At 49.1% G+C, this 23,261-nt stretch overlaps 1 protein-coding gene across 9 annotated transcripts in view; it reads left to right on the plus strand.

The window, feature by feature from the left end:
* Window positions 1–23,261, plus strand: part of LOC125949611 (neural-cadherin) — a 180,868-nt gene that overhangs the window by 90,036 nt on the left and 67,571 nt on the right. The window contains exon 1 of one of the 9 annotated variants that reach the window (XM_049676797.1): window positions 22,768–22,846. The exons of the other annotated variants lie outside the window; for them this stretch is intronic. Coding sequence (XP_049532754.1) covers window positions 22,795–22,846 — 52 coding nt within the window. The 5' untranslated portion in view covers window positions 22,768–22,794. Of the gene's footprint in view, window positions 1–22,767; window positions 22,847–23,261 lie in introns of those variants that run through there. 9 annotated transcript variants of the gene reach the window in all.

A 23,261-nucleotide genomic window follows, 5' to 3' on the forward strand; every position in this document is an offset into this window, starting at 1 on the left:
AAGTGATGAGGCCCGCGGACGTTTTACTGCTTCATCGCGGAATCGAGGTCCCGGTGTCAATCGCTCGGGTTTCGCGGGGGCCAATAATTGACGGTATATTGAGATTGATGGTTTTGCGTGAATTTTCCGCGAATCGCGTAATGGATTGATTTACTTCCCTCAATTTCCATCCCCGGGGGAAGGGGAGGGGACACCGGAAACGACGACGACGTTCTGCCAGCCAAAGGGCCAGTAGTGGTGGCCGTACGTGAAACGGCAGAAATCTGGTCCACTCGTCGTCGTCGTCGAGTTCCGTCTTCCTTTGCATTGATTTACATTCGAGCATCTGCGTGTATGCGTGCAAGCGTGTGTGTGTGTGTGTTCGTAGCATGACGAGAGACTTCTTTCTTCAATAAGACCTCCAAGAGCCGAAGAGGCACCGGGCACCGGGTACGGACCAACGGACCAAACAAACTCCCCCTCCCCGGACGCTACGTGTCGGTGATGCTAATTTAATCAGATTCTCTCCTGAAGGATTTACCTCAGCCCGAGGGAAGGAAAAGGTAGAGGGTGAATACGAGGGTGAATCGTAAAATTTCATCAGGATCATCATCGATTTCCTCCCTCTCATCACCAACCCCTGAGGGGATGATAAGAGCGTAAAAGGGACCCCGAACAGCCAGTCAGGAGGAAAGGATTTCCGTTTCCAACCCCAAAGCACACACACAAACACACACACACATGGTCTAGTAGCACACGGACAAGGCAGTGATTTATTTACGATCCAGAACCGTTGAAAAGATATCACTTGACTCGTCAAGCCACGGTTCGCTTGCTGCTGGCGCTGCTGCTGCTGGTGGTGGTGTTGTGAGCTTTACGAAGGTTCTCCCTGGACGGTACAGGGTACAAAGGAATGACAAGGAGCGGGGGGGTGGGACCAACAAAAGCTGGAATAAAAACCACTTCAAGGAGTTTCCCCGCCCTTTTCGGGGTGAGTGTTTATTCTCGATTGAATTGATTCGAAGCTATAGCCGTACAGGCCTTTCTACACGCGCCTGTGTGTGTGTGTAAATCCTGTTCCAATACAAATAGGAAATCGAATGCCACCGGAAGGCGACTTGCGGCACTTCCGTTTTTGTGCGCTCGCGCGCGTTTATGTTTGAATTTCCTCCTTTGAATAGACACGAAATCGAGAGCGCTCGAAAAGATGAAGTTACGATCCCCCCAACACGGCAGCTGGCAGCTGGAAGGAATGGCGCGTGAAAATAGTTTCGCAAAAGTTGTACGGAGACCGACCGACGGACCGACAGACCGATGATCGCGGGGATCAGATATCGTCTGTCGGTCGGTCGGTTTTAAAAATAAGAAGCCATTCGCCTTCCGTTTCGCCTTCCGTTTGACGTTCGTACTGTGTATGCGAGTGTATGCGAGTGTGTGTGTGTGTGCTTTACTTGCTGGAAATCGGATGTGCTTCCTGGTGGGGTGGGAGGTGGCCACTGTATGCACGGCCGATCGGATGGGAAGGACCCCGGACATGTCGACGATGGTGGTGGTGTCGTATATCAATATTATCTGATTCAAAACATGTGCTGTCATGGTGCGCCCCGTCTCGGAGAGTGCTGGCATGTCTGTGTGTGTGTCGATGTGCCCGGACATATGGTACTCCAGGGGGTGGCTTATGCTTGGTGATACCATCGGATCGGGGTGTGGACACACAATACGTTTCTCGACTCAGCTCGGCTCGGCCATTCTCCGTATCTTTTGCTGTTGGTTTCATCCAACAGATAATTGAAATTTATTGTGGCTAATATATTAATTTATCCTTCACCATCGTCAGCAGCGCAATGTGCACTTCGAGGAGCACATTTCGTTCGTTCGTTCGTTTGCAAATTGCGTTATTATAAATCGATTTTTCCCACTTTTTCTTCCATTTTTCCGTATAGGTAAGACTAGTGCAAAGCCTAGGCAACTATACTACCGCAACATGGTTCTCATGTAAGTCAGAAAGTTGCAATTAACCTGTTTGAAGAGACCTCCAACCGTAAACCGCATCGTTATACTTACTCTCGAGCCAGTTTTTTAATGCCTCATCACCATTTAACAAGCAATCCGCGTTGGTGAAAGTGGCGTAAAAAGGTTGAAACCTGTTGAAACGAGAGTGGTGGGCACAGCACATGAGTTATGGTGTGCCATCGATAAAAACCAGGTGACAAGCGATCGCTCACCGTCCCTTTTTTCAGCGGTCGAGCCGCCGCTCATTGACCGCCATTGACCGGCATTCCTGAATGAATAATGTTTAATCCTTGGACCCCTCGCCGGGGGAGGGGTTGAATGACGTTCGCTCATATCATAATTGTATCCAATAAGCAATGAAAAGGTCCCCCCCGGTTCGTCCCATTATTCGCGATGCTTCGAAACATTCCAAAACCAAGGATTGGTGAGTGTTTGCGTTTCTTCTGCTTCTGTTCGCACACATTAACGCACCGGCCAATGTCGTCGTGTGGTGCGTCAATATTATTAGTCTTTCGATGCTTCCACGTTCCGCATGTTGTTTTATTTTTTTGTATATGCTAGTCGACAAATGGAATTATGCTCCGGCATTCCTCGGCGTAAACGAGCATGGCGTGTGATTCGCTCCGTTGCGTATCCACTTCGAGAGCCCACTGAGAGGTGGGGAAATGGAAGGACATGGTGCCAAAAACCAACCCGCTTATCATGCCAGCGTTCATAATTCATGGTGAGAGGCGCCGGGACCCGGAAAAGGACTCCCTTTTTTCACGGTGTCTCTCTGTGTTCGGCTGTAATCGAAGTGCCGCCGGCGATGGAGCCAACGCCTCGGTCGCGCAGTCATTGTGCACAGCGTCATCTTCACGCTTGGAACCACATCGAACACACACACACACACACGCCAAAACAAAATAAGGATATGAGCAATAATAGCGTTGATTGATGATGCTCGATCAACAACTCGATGTGTGTGTGTGTGTTTACGAGTGCTTTACGGTCAACCTCGGCGCGAAAGGGAGCAGCTGTCAGCGAAGGGGGCAGCTCGAAAGCCATATCCGTTCGTGGCGCAGCTCTGTCCTTTGGTGCCTTTATTTCCTTTTTTCCCTCCTGCGAACAGTCACACCATTGTTCTCTCACTCACACACTCACTCACTCACTTTGTCTCTTCCCTTCCGAGAAGGAACATTGGTCCGGGAAACCATCACTAAGCCGGTCCGTTTGCCGGCCGGCCCTCTAGGCGGAAGACATTTATTTTTGCAAAACGTGTCAATCATTGATCCGCTAGACGTTTCGGACGACCGAAAACCGTCGGTTACCAATCGGTTCGGTTCGGTGGACGAGGTGGACTTTGTCGCTCCTTCGTCGCTTCTCCTCCTGCTCCTACTCCTGCTGCTGTTCCTACGTGACATCCCGCGTGTGTCTCGTGTTTGTGTCCCGCAGAGCGCTAGATAAACTATGATTTATGGCGAAGGATTTGGCCCTCGATTCTCGATCATATTTCGGAAGCGGCGCACCACAACATGTTGACTGCTCTACTCCGTCCGTCCGACCGTCCATGTGTGTGATAGTAGGCTGTGATAGTGCGCGCTAAATTGGACCGATAATGATGACGGAAAGTTTAATCTTTGGCCGATCGGCGTTCGTCGGTGTCGTCGGTTGAGGTTCTCTCTCTCGTTCGATGCCGCGAGGCATTATTGAAATATCTCGTCCATCTACACTTCGTGCACCGGCGCGATGAGTGCGCGATGCTATTAAAGAACATTATGCTTCGGTCCATTAGCGGGCCAAATTGAGATTGGCACACAGCTCCCGGGCAGCAGTAGCAGCAGCAGCAGCAGATGCGTCTACAATGTGGTGCACTCGTGGCACTTTATGTTAATCTCGTGTAACTCGTCGTCGAGTGGCGATAATGGTGTTTGTTGCTACTCTCAAACAGCACATGTCGGTGTCGTTTCCCGAAAAAAAAAAAAAACGGTCGGGTTCGATTACAAAAATGCAAAACATAAGGTACAGCACCCGTTCCCGGGGACCGTCGCCTCGTTTGACGAGCCGCGAACTAATGACTCATTTCGATACGGACACAAAAAAAAAACCTTTCATGTGTACGAGCCCTAGAAGCTCGGTTGGTGTGTGTGTGCGCGAACCCAGGTGTCGAACAATCATTATCGCTGTTCGGTCGTTCGCCATTTCGTTTCGTTTTTTTTTAGCACCCACTAGCTCGTTCGACATGCACTTTCGGGCACTTGTTTTGCATCGAACGCCCCCACCCCAACACCCTTTTTAATGCTAAACAACACCCGGTGGTGGTGCTACCGCGACACACCGCTGCTGCTGCTGTTAACGGCGAGTGTTAACACAAACAGGAGCAGCAGCACCAGTAGCAGATGAGGATCCGTTTTTGTGATCCGAGCGGCTCGATGACCACCACGGTGTGCATGCGTAGCACGGCCTTCATCGTCCTTCTGCTGCAAATTGGTCCGGCCGCTTTTTAGAACCAACATCCAAAGCTCACAGAGAGAGAGAGAGAGCAGAAGAAAAAGAAAGGATGAACGGGGACTCCATTTTTTTTGCGCGCGTGTTCCGAACACACCGTATTGACCGTCCACGCCAGGTGGTGGTGCCCTTTGTTGTTGCGTTAGGCAGCCACCATTTGCCACTCACTCACTCACTCACGACTCGAAATGTATCGGTCAAACGATGGCCGGCCCGGACCGAAAGTCCTCCCGGTGTACAGGACATGCTCGGAAATGGATTATCGTCGCCTGATTGACCGACGGGACGGGAATGATCATCATCATCATTCGTTCCCGGCCCGTCGGTCAAAGCCATTCGAACACCAGAAGAAGAAAAAAACCAACAACCCTCGAGCGCAGCAAGACACTCTCGCATTCACGCACCAGAACACCTTCCGGCCCCGTGCACTGGTGTCCCGGGCAGACCCGGGTGCAATGAAGCGCGCGCGCACACACATGGCCACTAGCGCCGATGAATAGCGCGCGCCGGATGCTCGCCAGCAACAGCATCATTCGTTGTCATCATTCGAAGAAAGCGATTCTCGGTGCACGATGTGTCCGCTCTCTGTCGGTGTTTGTGGGTCGGTTGCGGTCTGCCCACTCACAATTGTACACATGTCCTTTTTTTTTTGCGTGCTTCGGTGTTCGGTTCCGTTGAAAATTATGTTGACTAGACGCTGGCTGGCTGGCGGGCTGGCTGGCCGAGAGTGTCCGGACCTGGAGGTTGGAGGTTGTTTTGCAAAAATATAGCTTCCTCCCGTGACCAGCCTGGGGAAAAGCCAGCCAGGCAAACGGAAGCAGCAGCAGGAAAAGGATCCAAGCGCTGCCGCGCCTCGCCCGAAAGAATGTCGAATGAAAGTTTCAAAGAAAACAGCGAAACGAAGCGCAAAAAAAAAATCGGAAACCGGGAATGCTGGAATTGGAAAAGTTGCTTCTCCCCCACCGGTGCTGGTCGTTCTGTCTCTTCGGGGCTTTCAATTGCATTAAAGCACGCGATACGGAGAAAGAGAGGAAGAGAGAGAGAGAGTGCGCGTGTCTAGGTGTGGCTTAGGAACATCCCTTGACCGACTTTCGAGGCTCGAACTCATTTTCATTCCGATGTTGGTTGCGATGCACCTCGCCGTACGCTTCCCGCCTAACCTACCCTACCCGCACCAGGAAAACAAGCAGAAACGGCCATGTTTCACCCGAAATTGAAAGGCCAGGTTGAGCCGCCATCATCATCATCATCATCATCATCGTTGTCGATGGTGGTGCAACATCCCGTTTTCCAGAAGGGGGGACCATTTCGCGAGAAACCTTTTCATCCGACAGTCTCGAGCACTCTACCGGGGGGCATGTCTAATGTGTGAAATGTGTGGTGGAAGCCAAATGCACCGGCTTCAATGGACTCGAAATGCACTCTCTGCACGTGTCCGACAGGACGCAGTTCCATTCCAATTGCTGTTGCGTCACTTGAGATGGAAGGAAAGAAAGAAAAGCAAAAACAGAAATGGCCTTCGGTCCTGGCACTCAGTCGTTCCGGGCATGCAGCAACAGCCGTCCTGTCCAGTGCAGCAGCAGCAGCAGCCAGTGCAGTCCAGCTGTGCACCACCCGGGGATTCCGGGGAACCCGGGAACCCGGGAACCATATTAGATTCGACGAGCGGCGATGGTGTTGCCTCCTGGTTCGATCGTATTAAATTTGGAAAAGATGTCCTGCCTCCCACCCCATTCGCAATGGGCGACATACTCCACTGACAACAACCAATTCCAATTCCAAACCGATTCCGATTACCGAGTTCGAGTGACAATCGGTACCGCAGGTCCTGGCCGGGGGTCCTGTTTTGGGGGCAAATTCATCCGTAAACTGATTTACTGTGAAGCGTGGAAGGGGGAAACCATTTTATGCAGGAAAAGAATGGAGAGGAACTTCCAGCTGTTCCTGCTAGGGGAACCGAGGGGGGTGAAATTGGATTACCATTTCGGCCATTTACGGCCGCCAATGTGACATTCAATTGGTTGCTCGTCGGAAAGAAAGAATGAACAGCCAAAATCGAATCTTAAGTGATTGGCAAAGGGGCACGAGGGGCCCGGGAGGTAGGGGGGGGGGGGGGGCATCTTTTCCCACAACGATATTTACATCAACATCAAGCTCTCCGTACCACCACCTCCCTCTCTGATTTTTCTCCTTTCTTGTCTGGCAAATTTATGAACCACAACCACAACGACCAAATCGATCTCATGTCTCATCATTGAATCGCTTGTCGACGACGACAACGACACTGATGCTGCTGCTGCTGCTGCTGCTGCTGCTATTGCGTTGACGAATGGCAGTCCTGTCGTCATAAATAGAAACCACCACCACCATCGTCCCTGTCAGTGTCTAATGTGCTGGCAAACAGTGTAGAAGCCGCGCGCTGTGCACTGTTGTGTAGGAAGGACATACGAACGAACGCTTCATGCTATCGTTTGTCGCATAATCAATTTGCTTCCTGGCCCGCCATCATCTCGTTCGTCGTCCTTGTCGTCCTCATCTTTGTCGTTTGTGTCCCGGATCGCAGCAAGAATTTCACGGAATTGGCGGCGCGGTGTGTGTACGGTCCTAACGAGAAGATGCCCGACATTTGAGACGCTGACGGCGGATGGAAAGTCAAGTGAGCGAATCGCTCGTGTGCGTGGGTAAAAAAATGGTAGAAATCATAAATGGGGCACCGAGAAACGCGAAGCGGCGAATGTCGTCGTCGTCGTCGTCGTCGTCAAGGATGATGCTGATGATGATAATGATAATGCGATTCTACGCGTAGTAACCTGCGCTGCTCGCTGCTGGCTCTGGCTCTGGACGGCGCAAAGAGCGGAAGACGCTGATAAATGAAAGAATACAAACCACCCCTCCATCATGTACTACCACCCGCACCCACATCACTACACCCCCGTGACAACGGGAAAAATTGGGAAAAGAAAAACAAACTCGACAAACCGAAGCGCTGAATATGATGGTGGGGGGATGAGGATCGTTCTGGTGTTGGAAAATATGTTCGCGGAAAATGCCCTGACGAGTAACAAGGGGTGGTACTTCCGGTACACCACGAGATAGAGAGAGTGAGAGAGACTAAGACGTCACTCCACCAACCAATAAGTGATATCGGATATGTTCTAAGGCTTTTCGCGCATTATTCCGGTTCCGGTCCGCGAGATTTCGCGCATCGAGGATCGAGGAGAAAGGGGACATGAAATGAAATAAATTAGAAACCTCCACCACTCACTACCACCCACAGAACGGTAGGAGCTTTAGACCTTGGCTTTGGCGCCCTTCAAAGAATCGCCGTCGTCTTAAGTGCCGTCCGCGGTCGGCAATTGGTATTGGATTATAAATATAGAGATCCGGTGCGTCCTTTTGCGGCCCTACACACACCCCTCCCCCTGGCGCGAAGCGTGTGAAGATGATGAAAATATTTATCCAATCATTGGCCTTATTAGATTCAATGATGCTTCTTCCTCTTGATGATGCTGCTGCCGCTTCTGGCTCATCACGCGACGTGTGCGTGAAGTGAATGGCTTGCGACAAGGCACTTTTCACTCGCTTCGCTATTGCTTCAAGATCATGTACAAACCTGAACCGGAGTGCGTAAAAAAAAAAATAATCCATTTCGGCGCTCGAGCAGCAGCACACCAAAAAGCAATTCGCAAAACCGTCTGGAATGGAATCGATCAAAGGTAAATAGTCTCAAAACGGGGTTGCTTTGCACCGCCTGTCTGCGGCACAGTACTTCGAGAGAACCACTCGGTGGTAGATAAGAGAAGAAGAAAAATACTTTCCAGGACGAGCACATCGCGGAGCACAATGCGGCTCCTCGCGCGAAAGATAATGAAGCAGTCGGCACAGGCTTTAGAGCCAAAGACACACCCAATGGTGGGCGGTGGTGTGGGAATCGTGGTTCAATATTTACCAGGATTTTTCCCCCTTTAACTTTCAACACCCTTTCCCTTCCTGCCCTTCCGAGAACATTGTTGATTTTCGCGTACTTTGGTAAATAGTTTACCGTCAAGTTCAACTTCAAAGTGCGCGACCAAAGCGCGACCATTTGGCTCTCGTGCGTAAGGACTTTGGTAAACTCTTTGGCGCTTAGCCTCCCGCAACGCGCGGTGTTGTTGAAATTAATGGAATTCCGTTGGATTGCGCTTGTAATGCTTGGGAATGGTTCGCGTTTAGTTCGCCGATCGCCGAGAGGGAATGATTTCGATTCGATCACGAAGCACACCGTCGGAAGCTGAGGTCCGGACGGACTGTCTGTACCGGTGGCCACCGAGCTACCCGGGGGTTTTGTAAATATTCCGTTCCGGTTGCGTTCCATTCGAAAGTTCCGCCCTTTATCGACTTTCGAGCGGATTTTTGGTGTTTAACTTGTTGCCACAGTGAAGGGATTCGGTCTGCATATTATGCCCCAATCATCTCGTATCGGATTTTGGGTTGCGATGAAGAAAAGAGAAGGAGAGCGCGTGGTTTTGGGGGGGGGGGGGGCGGCCGCGGAAGCCTGACAGACCTGAGGCTGATGGGTCATCAGTTATGAGTAGGTTCGAGGTTCCGTTTCGCGCCACGGAAGTCCCCGCGGCGCTAATGAGCCATTAAAGTTGGGGAAGAGCTGGAAAGTGAAACTTTCGAACCAATTACCGTCATCGAGCCATTATGAGCCGAACTCATCCGTCAAACAGAAACACTCTCCACACTCCAATCACGGTGCTGATGACGATGATGATGACGATGATGATGATGGTGATGTGACAACTTCATTCGCGTGACATCGCGCGAATCAACTAATTCGGTCTCATCAATGTCAGAAAAACGTCAAATAAAAAGGCGGAGTTCCAATCCGCGCACCATACGCTTCCGATAACCGGAATCAACCACGGAACGTGGCCAACGTGCGGAGGAAAATGCGAATCTCGGAGGTCTCGCGGGACTGTTTTTTGTTTTTGGTCTTTCTCTTTCCGTTACGTCTGATCCCTTGCCCTGCTGGACCGCTATTGAACAGCTATAGAGAAGAGCCACTCGAATGATTAGAAGCAAAACGGCGGAAAAATGGAATCCGCTGGAAATCGGAAAATGGGATAGAGATGGTGCGGAAAATGAAAAATCATTTCTCCTCTACCCTTCGTCTCGCTCGTTCGCCATTCGCCGCGCATCAATGTCAATCTGAGGCCTGATGGGCCCAGCGGATGATTTGCGCCGACTTTTCCCGCCATTTTTCCCGCCGCTGGTGCTCGGAACGGCTGGCATATCGGTCGTTGGTCACGCGCGCTCCTCCCCCCCGCAAAGGACCTTGTGCACTGTTTACAGTGTCGCTACTAAAATCCATACCCGTTGGCGTTTTCTTCTTCCCATTGCCCGCTATCGCACGGGCCGCAAAGCTTCGACAAACGCAACACGAAAACATCCTTGCTCCGTCGGTGCCCGGAATGCGTGGCTTTGTAGACGGAACGACATTCGATCGGTGCGCAATCGGTGCACTGGAATCGCTTTGTATAAATATATACAAACGGGAACGCGTTGACGCGACTTCCCGGACCCGACTTGACTGAAAGCAAATATCGAGTTCCTGGTTTCAGTGAAGTCAGCATATTCCTGGAACGCGCGTTCCTTGCCCGACACGCCTAGAGTGATAGCGGAATGTATTCCTCGAAATCACCGTTCCTCCCGAACCACTAAGCTGTACGCTGGGTGACCGGATGCGGATGTTATAACAACCGTTCCCTCGCTAGCAGCGAGTGTTCTTCGGATCATGTTTGCTTTGCGCACGCGGCCGCTGCCCGATGCACCGATCACTGCGGCCACTGTCATCGACAACGCTGCGTCGCGACGCTGATTGAACTTCCCTGTGACTGGTTCTCTTCTTCGTTGTTTTCGAATAGCTGCTGCGGGATGCACGCTGATTGAATTGATTTTAGAAAATGGCAGAGAAACAACATTTGTTCGATTCGATTCGATAATTAAAATAAAAAATATGAATTCAAGCGCTGGAAGCCAGCAGGAGGTTTGTTTGACCTCCCTCCCGTTTGCGGCCTCCAGTTTGCGCTCTTCTAACTCATCGTTACCACCGCTGGAATGTCAATGTGTAGAACAACTCCGAACAAATTCCGCTCAATAGTATTGGTACACAACAGGCGCTCGTCCGCTCAGCCCGGACGGTACCGGACAAATTAAAACAAGCAAGCACTGCACCCCCCGGGGTGGGGAAAACGCATTGAAACGTTCGATGGTTTGACCGGAACGAAATGCATTGACCAACGAAAAAAAAAGGATACGGGCAAAAAATAACCCCCGGGAAAATACTACTTCCAGCGAAATGCATCGAACCGAAAGCCGGAGCGGAGTCCACTGGAATCCCTCCTACCCTCTCTGGTCTCATTTTATTGTCTTTGGGCTGTGGGCACCGCGCACGGGTCGAAAGATGCCTTGGTTTTAATCGAAATCAAAAACTCGGCTCGAAACCGAAAACCAGAACGCGTGTGTTTGTTGTTGTTGCTGGTGCTGCTACCGGGATTGCGAGATATTGAAACATGCAAATCTGTGCCCCAAATGGCCACGGCCACGTGTTTGTATGTCTGGGTCCTCGAAAATGGCGATATTTTGCCGATTTCCCCGAGTTTTCAGTTGGCCAGATTTCCACCGGTTTTCATTTTTACTTTATTTTCTCACTATTTGGGAAAGTTACTCCGCACCGTTCGCTCACACACTACGGAGCGTTGAAGTTACTCTACTGGTTCCATGTTGGTTTTGGGCGTTTATATATATTTTTAGCCTCACACATTCCACCACATTCCGTGGTTCGTGTAGTTTCTTCCTGCTGTTGTTTTACTCTCGGTTCTCCTCGCTATGTTTTGATGGAGGCAACGCAACTGATGCAAAGCGAGAGAAAAAAAAACCGACCGACTATTTTAGTCGCTTTTCAGTAGCATTTTTTTTATTTCTCTGAATATTTTTGAGAGAGAGAGAATACGAGAAACTAAAAAAAAAACACTCGTTAAACCGACGGCTGTCTGTTTGCTATCAAAATGGACATCAGCCTCCATCGCTTAGACCTCGTTTCCGCCCACTGCAACCGATAGAACAAGCATTTCTTCCATTCAATTGAATGGATGCATCGCAACGCCGCTTAAGGGGTACATATTGGATAAACTGTGTTTTCCAGGTGGCCAGGTGAAACGCTTTCAACTCCATGGTTCAGTGCCTGTCTGTTCATTCGAATTTGGCATCACTTTGCTTGTCCGTCCATCATATCCACGTACGAGGTAGTGATGGAGGGATCCGATAGCGTCGTGTATCGCTTTGTCAGGTATCAGGTCAGGGGAGAGGGAGTGGTTCGGGATGGCCAACATGCTGTTCAATGTTTACCCAAAATGCTGCATCATTGGCAGCATCAATCTTTAGTGTACCAAAAGGTTCTGTGAATTGAACGATATGTGCGGTTTGGTTGAAAGTAGTTCAACGGCATTTATTGAAACCATTCCACGATCAGCAACCCTCCGATTGAGATTCTCTGAAGGTGTTAATTTTTTTTAAAGCAACAAGTTGTATAAATATGCTGATGCTGGCAACAGTTTTACTCTGCCTTCCGTCTCCATCAGATAACTGTTAAAGTCAATTACAATCATCATCATTTACAATTCTCTCGCTGTTCCTATGTTGGCCATCATTTAGGTATGCAATTAAAACAAAAACATTTTATGGAACGAGTGACGTTGTTAAAAATTCAAAGCCTTCACATAGTTGGTATAGTTTTTGTTTATGTGTATTTCGCATGAACACGCTTTCGACTAGCGGTTCGTTAGTTTGCTTACATTGGTATTTTTTTTGTAAACCACAAACTTTTTTTTTATTCAATGTAATACAAAACAACAGAACAAAGCGTTTGTTTTCCGCTAGTGGAAACATCGGGTGGAGCATTGAAAATTATTTTCCTCTGAATATTTCGTGGTTTAATATATGAAAATCGTGTTCATTGTTATTGCGTTGTTGCGTTCGATTACCTGGTATCGGTCTTTTTTTTTGTGATGCTCGTCCATCGCATGAAATACCTTCGCTCGATGAAACGGGTGAAGCATAATTGCGAATGCAACAAAATCAACACCGATCAGAAGTTAATAAGAATAATTGAATTCTTTTTCACTTTTTTTTGCTGGTGCAGCTGCTGCAAAGGCTGCCGCTGCTGCGGTTCATTTTGTGCTTGTCGGTTACGATGCGCAAGGACTGCAGATTAAGCAATAAACTGCTGCATACCACCACCGTGACAACCTGAACCACCGGGCGGAACTGCATGATGATGAGTCGTGTTTGCTCGAACAATATTGACTCAGCAAACAATGCTCGTAATTATCATTGTAAGGCCCCGGTACCTCAGATTTTTATTCGCAGCCCCACTTTTTGTGAGCCCGTCTGTGTGCGTTTATTTAACTTACAGCTGATGGAGTTTTTATTGATGTTTATTGCAATATTATGTCACTTTTTCCAATGAATGGAAAGTGATTGAAATGTTTGATTGTTTTTTATTTCTTTCTCCCATTTTGCACTATTCACATTTTAATAGCAAATAAAGTTAGTGCGCATAAATTGTATTGTGAGCGGTTTGGTGTTGAAATGGCCCAGCGGAATGTTGCAAGCCTTCGTGGAATAGACACGGACCAGAGGTACCATTGTTCATCATCGGTAGCAGCTCGGTGGATTTAACGGGAATGTTAATGATGAGCAGACCGGCCGGTCTGCGGGGGGGTATTATGTTACCGATCAACCGAATTACCATAAAATTTAAATTACATTAAATTTATAGAATACCGGTGGTCCACCCACCGTGGGCGCCATTTGTGCTGGAAATTAAAAATGTGTCGCCACTGCAATCGTTCGGTGGTCCGTGAGAAGAGGGTAATGTCTCAGGTATCGATGGCCGTTTGAAGCTAATGGTATCGGAAGCAATTTATAGGGAGCTGACGTGAAATTTGCATTAATTTTGCATATTTTTGTCTCGCAATTCTTCTCGCTGTCGAAGACACTGCTGCGCCTGCGAATGCGAAGAACTCACGGAGGGGGAGTATCCGGTGGGAGTAACGGGAGTAGTAGTAGAACAAGGGAAATTGCTCTTCTCGGTGCTCGGTGCTTTCGAGTGTGCTTCATCCATGATATACCGAGTCCGAGCCAACATGACAATGAATCCAGAGGAAGAGGAAGATTGCAACCATGAACCAAGGGATGAAGGGGGTAAGCGAGAACCAACTCAGCAATCTGCCAGCACCATTTCATTCCCTTTTGGCTGCGAGTTTCTCTGTTGAAATCGATTTCGGTGTCACACTTTATTATGTCCAAGCGGCATAACTGGTACAGACAATTGCCAAGAAGGTAGAATTTCCCCGAATGTATAACTCTGCACCCCGCTTCCTGGATCAATGGTGTAACTGGGAACAGAAGCTCTCTTTTAACCCTTCCTCCACCATGTGCCCCTCTCTGTAATCCCACTTTGCGCCTCAGCGAACCAGCAATGCAGGCCAGGCAATGCTGAATCGAGGGCGATAAGTTCAATCCTGGTCCAACTGGTTTCGATTGAGCAAGAAACGACGAAATATTCCTATCGTCCTTCCTTCTGCACCACCATCGAGAGGCTGCATCAGAGTGCAATCGTGAAACGCAAGAACCTAGCATCCAGAAGCAGTGGATTACCACTCAACAGTACCTCCTGATAAAGACGGAAGTGGAGTAGACGAAATCCATGCCAACAAGAACTGGCGTTAGAGCGTGTGTGTGTGTGCCAGACTCTGGGTCAAATCTCGGCCTAGGTATGCAAATGTTCCTTCCCGGGCGTTATCAATTGATGCCGGCCGACTTGGTGCGGTAGTTTGTGATATTGGAATTGGGAACAGGTGTTGAGACGATTGCCATCATTCGACGTTCGACTTTATCGATCCGCTCGGTTCGAGTCGTTCGAGTGTAGCGTCTGGTGGAACTTATTTTCCTCCCTTTCTTTTTTGCTTTTGCTTTTGAAAAGCCAACACTTTTCACCACCTGTAAGCTTGGTATAACAGCGTGCGAAGGAGTCGTTGACGTCGAATCTTTCGTAGGCTTACACCGCGTGCGGCCCAGAATGAAGTTTTCTGATGCTGAAGCTGAGCTGATGGGCGCTCTCAACGCTCTTGCCTCACACACTACTGTGTGTGTGTGTGAGTGTGAAGTGCGTTAGAATGGTTTACTCTGGCTTTACTACTCTTTGTTTAGCTTCCTTCCATACATTCTTTGGTCAACATCTAATGGAAGCAATCGAAGGTATTGAAGCCTTTAATTTCCGCATGAAACGCTATTGTTGCGGTTTGAGTGGACCACATTGAAAAAACGCTATTTGCTATTGTTTTTTGTTCTTGAAAATGCCATTGTACAGCGTGCCACTGCAATGCACTTAAACGCTTTTCTTTGCGATTACAATGAAGCGAACAATAGAACCACTTGCTGGCTGGCATTTGATTGTTAGCTTTTTAGACTGTTATTTGCGTGCAGCAGCTAAAACTCTCCAAAAAACACATTCTTGTTCGGCAAACGCACATTAGATTCCATTATCCACACGATGCGGCCCCCTCCACCTGCGTTGGTTCCTGGAATGCACTGATTACAATTTCGTTGGATAACCGCCTATCGCCCCTTGGCTTGACAATCCATCGTAAATTACTCCCTCAACCGCAATATTGTCTATTTCGAGATGGGCGTCATATGCGGCCACGACCGATACGAGGATCCAGGCAAGATCCAAGCGACACACACACAAACATACACAGTTCCGTGTGAATCACACGGTGAAGACGGTGAAGTCTACCGTTGTCCAGCGCCGGCACCGGCGCCCGGCTTTGGAGAGAGATTGATGTGGCCTCGGACACATCGGAGGTGCTTCCACCGTCCACCGTTCATCGGTGGTCCATCGATATTTGATATCTAATCTGCGCCCCCGGTAGATTGATATTGTTTTCTCGAGCGTTCCGAGCGTTCCGAGCGTTCCGAGCGATTCTTGCGCGCGTATCGGTCAGCCACCAGCATCAGCCGGAAGCGATCTTGGCGAGAGCCACCAAGAGGCGAGAGCGTTGGTGGCTGGATGTTGGCTTCGTTACCTTCTCGCCGCCGCAAGCAACGTACCCTAGCTTATGCTGATAAATTATATGTTTGCGATATTGTGGCAAAGCGCCCTGATGAGAATTGCACATGTGCTTGTGTGTGTGCGAGTGTGTGTGTGTGTGTGTGTGTGCACGTTGGGCTCCCTGACGATGGAATAGCTGCTGGAGCATATCGTTTACCCCTCGTATCGTGTCATCGGCTTCGTGTGTGTGTGTGTGTGTGTGTGTGTGGTGGTTCGGAGTGGTAACCGCATCTCTTGCGCTGCCGGCAACTCATCTGCTCGTTGTCGTCGTCGTTGGCTGCAAAAACCCGAGAATGTCGTCCTCTCCCAGCAGCAGCCCGTCCTCTGTGGTTTGACGCCATTGGGCTCATACTCATCGTCTGTATGTGTGCTGTGTGTCTGTGTGTTTGTGTACTTGCGCACCCTCTTGTCAATCATGTTATCGTTTGGTTGCAAAATTATTTACTGCTACTATCTGGAGCATCTTGCGAATATCGTACCGGCGTGAGGGGGTGGTGGCCCGCCCACCCTTGGCCACTTGCAGCCCTGACTCGGCACGGCATCTTCGAAACGAAAGTCGACCTAGTTGGGTGCCATGTTGACCGTTTGCTGCAGTCGCTACGGATGTACCGAAAACATTACCATCAATCTCATCGATAACTTTGTACAAAGTGTATCTTGCCACCGCCGGGTCGGTTCCGTGCCACCGGTTGGAGGCCTTACGGTTGGAGCTTAAACGTTGGTCCCGGATCAGCTCTCTTGCTCCGTGCATGTGCTGGTGTGTGCAGACGGGTGAAGCCAGTAACCGTTTTGCCTCCAGCAACGAATGTTTGTAGCTACATTACAGGGCAAACGATTCGGTGTCGTGGCTTCCCAACCAACGAGCCGATGAGAGCCCGCTATCACCGATAGATGGTTTCGACTATCCTGACTCGATATCCTGCTATCGAAGGTCTGGTAGGAGTGGTAGGAAGGGTGGTATGCTTCATCTTGCCTCTGCTTCCTAAAATTGGCAAGCGACGACGCTCTAACGCTAGTGGCACACATCGATATTTTGTGCAACTTTATCACTATCGGCAACCGTTAGGCAGGGCAAAGGGCAAAAGGGTACAACAGTGAGGGGATGACGCTTTAATTAGGGTCCTTAACGAGATTTGCTTCCACACGTGGATACCGAAGCGCATTGCTTGAAGGTAAGAGAAGGAGTGTATTGGCCTTACGAAGCCATTTATGGGGAAGAAATAGAATGCTACGGAATGCTCTTAGATAGTTGATACATCAAATCGGTTTATTGCGAACTTACCAACACAAATACCGGAACTTCATTTTGTTTGTGTAGGAATAAAGAGCAATATTACATCGATTTGTTAACCAGGTGCGCATAGATAAAGTTCATTGATGGAGATTATCGATGATAAGTATTCTTTCATTAGTCCAGACGCAATGCGCAACAGGTGCACAACCCTATAGCTGAACTTTATTTACATTTTCACCCATGAACACTGAGTAATATGAACATTCTCTTTTCGTTACAGGTAAATAGAGCCAGCCACTTGATGCACGCCCGATTTCAGCCCACCAATAATGTATGTATATGAAACAAAATATTGAAAAGCAGTGAGCCATTGTTGATGCGCCACGATCAATCATCTTTTAAAGCTATCATTCACCGTATAAATGGTTGCGTTGCCAGAACCAGACATCGACAAACAATTTAAGAACACTAGAACGATGCTCGATTTTGTCGATAAGTGCCGTAATCGATCACCGGCGTGATAGCGTCGTACACCGCTGGATGCGAATTAAAGAGCCCTTTTTGAGTGCACATGAAAAGCCCAGAGCAAGTTGAGAAATCGTTGCTGTCACTGAAAAGCTCTGAAGGAAGCTGCAAAACTTTGCTGAATATTCCTGAGTTGTTATCCTGAGCTTTTATGGCGTGGAAACGTTCCTATAATTTCGTCCGTACTATATCCACCAAAGAAAGAAACGTTGCTATAAGTTCTCTTTAGAACACTCTTAAGCGGTTTCGCTGTAAAGTTGCTTGCCACTTAGAACATCCAGTGAAAATGGACTCCGACTAAATTGTGAGCTTTATAGCAACCACTACTAGTTTCGCGAATGCTGATCCATCTGATGGATATCCTGCAAACTAAGTCATCCTCCAACATTTCATTGCATGAAGCAGTATGATTTGGTACACTAGAATGTTTCAAGTATAGACAACAATTTTATGGCAAGTAACATGAAAGCGAACTAATATGTTCACTTAGTATATTAGCGCTCTACTGGAACAACCGAAAGCGATTGCTCCTGGTCCGTTGTCGTTCCAGGCAAGACAATTGATGCCCTAATGATAAAACTTTGGCTGTTGACAGCTTTCCACTCCGGGAGTTTGTAATTAAATCATGATTGTCGCCGATTGTTGATCTCTTACGTCATCATCATCATCAGTGGCGCGACTGGCACCATGTTTTACACTGCTGGTCTTGCTACCGCGAAAATATTCAATTAGATTTGTCCTTTTTCATTTCGTTTATTACATTGCACCAGCTTCGGCGAACCAATTGAGAGCCGCGCTTTGGCAAGCTTCTATACTGTAAACGTGCTGCTGCTGCTCAAGTGTTGCTCAAGCGTTTTAACGATCTATTACCGACCATGTACCCCGGGCACTAGCTCCAGTACGTGAGGATTGTGCGACCCACACAAAGTAAGACCCAGAAGGGGAAATTGTTTTTGATTTCTATTTTTGTGTGTTGCTAACTCGCCTTCTCGACGCGGTAGCTGCAAAGATTATAGACGATGGTTTAATTAAAACCAGAATGTAAATATCTACCTCTACCATCGGTAGTCGCCAAGCGGGCTTTTTTGGCAACTGTGGACTGTGCCCCATGCTGGGCATAGCCTTACAGAGCCATCTGTTGCGTTGACGTCACTTATCGGATGCCGTGTGCTGCAGTCCACCCCTGGTCTGGCCCTAAATATGTCTATTCCCCTCAACAAAATCGCTTTTGAAGGCATTTTGTTTACCTCGCCACCGGGTCCTTTAGCATGGTTGGCGCCGGAAAGGGGGGGGGGGAGTTCTTCCAAGAAAAGTTCTTATTAAAGGACCTGTCCTGCTCCTGCCTGCCACCTGCCATGATAAGCTACCTTTGTCGCCAGCAGTGAAGGAGAAGAAGGAAAAAAAACTCGAAAACTTCCAAACAGCTCACCGGTTGAATGTGGTGGCTCCTACTCAAGCGGCTAGTCGACTGGTGGTGCTTCACCCACCCACCCATCCACCCACAGACCGGCCGGCAAGGGTGAGTCGGTAGAACGGGTGTTTGGTTGTGTTTTTATTTATAATTCTCGATTCATCAACGAAGAAAAAACGGGTCTCTGCTGCTTCCTGCCTTCCTGAGGGTTTGAAAGGCGTTCCAGGCGGTAAAGAGGGGGGCTTAGAGGGGTGGTAGTGCAGCGCAGTAGTGTACACAGCACAGGAGTTAATTATCATTAAGCAAATTAAAATCAAGTGTTCGCGAAAGTTGTTTGACTCCGGCGTGCCATTGCAGAAGGAGACATTAGGAGGGGACGGCCAGGGCCCGGCCTGGGAATAACCGTCGGATTGGAATGAGATTCCGTCTTTCGCAGTGCTGTTTGTTGTTTCCAAAGGATTGTTTACTTAAAGCGTGGATTATCCTTTAGAACGAGACCGGGTTTTCTTTTTTTTCGTTTCGTTTTCCTCAAAAGCTTAATGAGATTTGATTTCATTAACCAGGTTCTGGCTGATTTGCTTCGGACCGGCAAAGCGTTGGTGGGAGCAGCATGGTGGTTGGGATGTAAAACTGTTTAACATTTCCTTTCCAACATTTCCGTTTATTTGAACGCTTCCTGGGACTAAATATTTAGCCACGAACCGCTCAACACAAACCAAACCTCTGGTCTTGTCAAACGATAATTCAAATGATAAGTCTCGTCTGGTCTCTGGGGGGAACGATGAAGCTGTAAACTGTGCAGCGGACAGCTTTGTAACGAATGGATTATCAAAATCGCTACATTTCAATTATCCGTTGCACCTGATCGAAACCCACAATTCATTGTCTGCGGTTCGAGTGTCAGTGGAAATATCAATCCCAGAGGCAGCTCAGCTGCAGCATAATCGGATAATCAGTTCGGTGCCCTCTCGCACTCGCCGATACTGTCCTATGCATCGGTGAGTCCATTCGCCCGGCATCTTCAAGCAATGAATAGAGCAACGTCTCCAGGACCAACATGAAGGAAGATTCGCTCTTCGAGACAGACATACACACACACACGATGCACGGAATTGGATTGAATTTGCTGCAGCTTCTTGCTGCTGCTGCTGCTCCTGTCATTCGATTGGGTGGTGTGCTGAGGGAGTTCCAGGTAAATGGGGGGAAGGTCAGGTGGTGCCGTAGCTTCAACCTGCACCGTTGTTGGTCCATTCGTCCTGCAGCGCTCGGAGCGATGGCGATTATCTTTACCACAGACAATTCTATAAATTGACAACTCCAGCTCCAGAAACCGGTCGAGCGCAACCGGTCGAGCTTATCCATGCTATCGCGCATCGGATTCACACCGATTCGAGCACACGGTGAAGCCTGTCTTCGGCAGCGGACCGGCATCTTGGGGCAACCGGTAACTTCTACGGCTGCAACCGGTTGCCAGCAGCATCCCAGTCTACCAGAGCACCGACCGTCTCCACGTCTGCGTAAGTGCAGAAAGTTCATTAGCAACAGCAGCAACAGCAGCAGCAGCAGCACGATTCGAACAACGGAACGTTGTCGACGGCTAAGGCACGGGATACCCTTTTCCTCCGTCTGCTACCTGTTACTTCAACGTCGGCTCACCGGGATGAAGGAAAGGAAATCGTGTGGACATGATGTCTATGGTTTGCGTGTATGTGTGCGCGCGCCCTCTCCCTTCCACTTTCCACGACCTCCCGGGACTGTTGAGGGGATTTCGAAATCGGAAAACAATTTATCAACTATTGTTCGGATTTTCCAGCACGAACGACCCCACCACCCGGGAGCAGATCCGCAACTGTTGGTGTTCCGTTGGTCAACATGATAAATGGTTCTGTATCACTCAAGGGCTCGCGGCACTCGGCATGGTGGCGAGTGAAGTTGTTTAACTCATCGTTAGCCGGTTTGTCAACGCCCGGGTTCGCGTGCTACCAATTGATTGCAAACGGGCATCTCGACTGCAGGCTCGAAACCCCCCTCTTCCCTCGCCCCATTTTTGTCGGGCCAACGGACGCCAACTTTCCCGTGCTCGAGAGTATGTTACGAGCAGCAGCAGCAACAGGAACAGGAACAGCAGTAACACGCCAAGCACGCTCACTTCTAGCGGGCATTCCACGGTGGTGTACACTATTCGTACATTCCCGTTGGGGTAGGGTTTTAGGAATTGAAAAAGTTTTAATTAAAAACAAAAATCTTACAGTAAAGTGCCCCGGCAGCTCGCGAAAAGGACCCAAAACAAGGGATCTCGCTCGCTGTTCCTTCAATCGTTCCCGCAGACCCCGGATTGCGGATGAATGGTAGTTCGGTTTACTGTTTCCGGGGAACGTGTATTGCGAGTCGTTTCACGCAATTCCCTGGGCACCCCTTTTTTGTGTGCCAAACGTTTGAACGAACCTGATTTGTACTTAAGCGGTACTCAAAGAGTCGAAAATTTATCAGAGACCGATACAAAGAGAGAGAGAGAGAGAAAGAGAGAGAGAGAGAGAGAGAGAGAGAAGAGAGAGAGAGAGAGAGAGAGAGAGAGAGAGAGAGAGAGAGAGAGAGAACGAGAAACTAGTAGAGGAGCGAAGCGAAAGCGAAACAGGTCCGCATTTGTCTTGGACTTTCGGAAAAGTGGCGATAATGTGTGAAACACATTACTTATTTCCTTTTGAGTCCCGTCGACTGAGTTACCGAGTGACAATTTCATTATCCTTTGCTGCGAACTAGGCGGGAAAAACCATCAACACCTTCCAAACAGAACACTCACCCGAAAGCTCCCTATATGTGTGATCGCATGAGTGTGTGTGGCCGATAATATCATCTTGCACTCCATTCAATGGAGGGCGCACCAGAGGGTGCACGATGAGTTCCGTTTTGTTTTGGTTCTCATCGCCGGATCTCCGGCCCTCCTTTTGTTATTCGCGGATTGCGATCTGTGAGTACACTTCGGAGCTTTTGGATTTCATGGTCCCGGGTGAGTGACACGTGGTCTGTTGAAAGCTTCGGTGCGCCTGAGTGTCAGCCCGGCGGATCGTATCGTATCGTGAGCCCAGGGCATCCTGGGCACCACCTGGCACCACCTGGCAGTCAGTCGCAGACAAAACGGGCGCGCGTTCGGTTCTGTGGGCCACACGGTGCGTTGGAGCACGATTCGCGTAGTGATGAAGCACGTGTTTTGTTCCCCGTTTTTTGCCGGTTCGTGATCAGCAGCTGCTGCTCTCTTTCAGCTGCTAAATTCTGACACACTCTCATCACAAGCCGTGTGCGTGGATAAGGATCAATCTTACGGGCAATCCGGTGATGCTAATGGTGCTCATTAGAGCGTGACGTGACGTGATGGTTTACGGCCGATGGTTTAAGGTGTGTGTTCAGGCCTTCTGTGAATTAATTGGCCCAGCAAAGCCGCCCTGTGTGTTGTTTTGTGATGTCTCGATTGTATAAAACCCTCTGATGAGGTGTGTTAGTGAGAAGCCTTGAAGAAAAGTAGGCAAGGAGAGCGAAAATAAGATAGAGAAAGAGAGAGAGAGGGGGAAGGCAACAGAAGCCACCCGATTCGTGTGTGAAGGTGCCATCCGTTTTGCGATGAAAAGTGCTGGCCAGCTGCTGCCGTCGGTCATTTTCCTGTACGCGGTGCTGCTGACGCAGTCGTCAGACCCGGCCCCGTTCAGCCGTTTCAGCGGAAGAATCGGTTCCGTTCGGTGCCGTTCCGTGTGGTGGCAATCTCTTAACGGTGTGCCAGAAGAAGGAGTAACAGCTGCTACTGCTGCTGCTGCTGGTGTAGGTGTAGCGGCATTGTGTCATCATCAATCTGCAGCATCGTCCGTGCAGTGTGGGTACTCCGGCTGGTGACTAGTGATACCATCGGTGGTCCTATCGAGCCTGCTCGGCTGCTTCGGTGCCCGGCTACTACGACGACGACGGTGGCTGCACGCGCACCTGCCCGGACCGGTGATGGTAGACCCACTGAAGATATTCTGGGTCCTAACGAATAGCACGTACCTAGGTATGGATTTCTCCCAAAACGTCCGAAAGCTGAAATGTTTTTGATTAAGAACGAACGAAGAACCGATCGGTGAAATCGTGTGTCGTTGTTGATTGCACCTTGTTTACCTGTTTGCACTGTTCTGGGGTCAAAATTAACGACGGCGACGAAGCGAACATTCTCTCAAACACTTCTGTGAAATGTTGTTCTCCTGATGGTAGCGAGCTCCCCCGCCATTCGGAAACTATGTCACGGGCCGGTATCCATACGGTGTACAATTATCATTCTATTTGCTATGCAAAATCTTGTAAAACAATTCACGCTATGATTGGCCTGAGCCAGGTGTCCAGGAGAACTGTCAGGTGTGTGGTGGTGTAGGCCAAAGTTTTGGTCGAAACGTTGATTAGTGTGCAGCCGACTGACGACAGTTTCAGGA

The sequence above is a fragment of the Anopheles darlingi genome, chromosome 2 (genome assembly GCF_943734745.1).
Source record: "Anopheles darlingi chromosome 2, idAnoDarlMG_H_01, whole genome shotgun sequence".
NCBI lineage: Eukaryota > Metazoa > Arthropoda > Insecta > Diptera > Culicidae > Anopheles > Anopheles darlingi.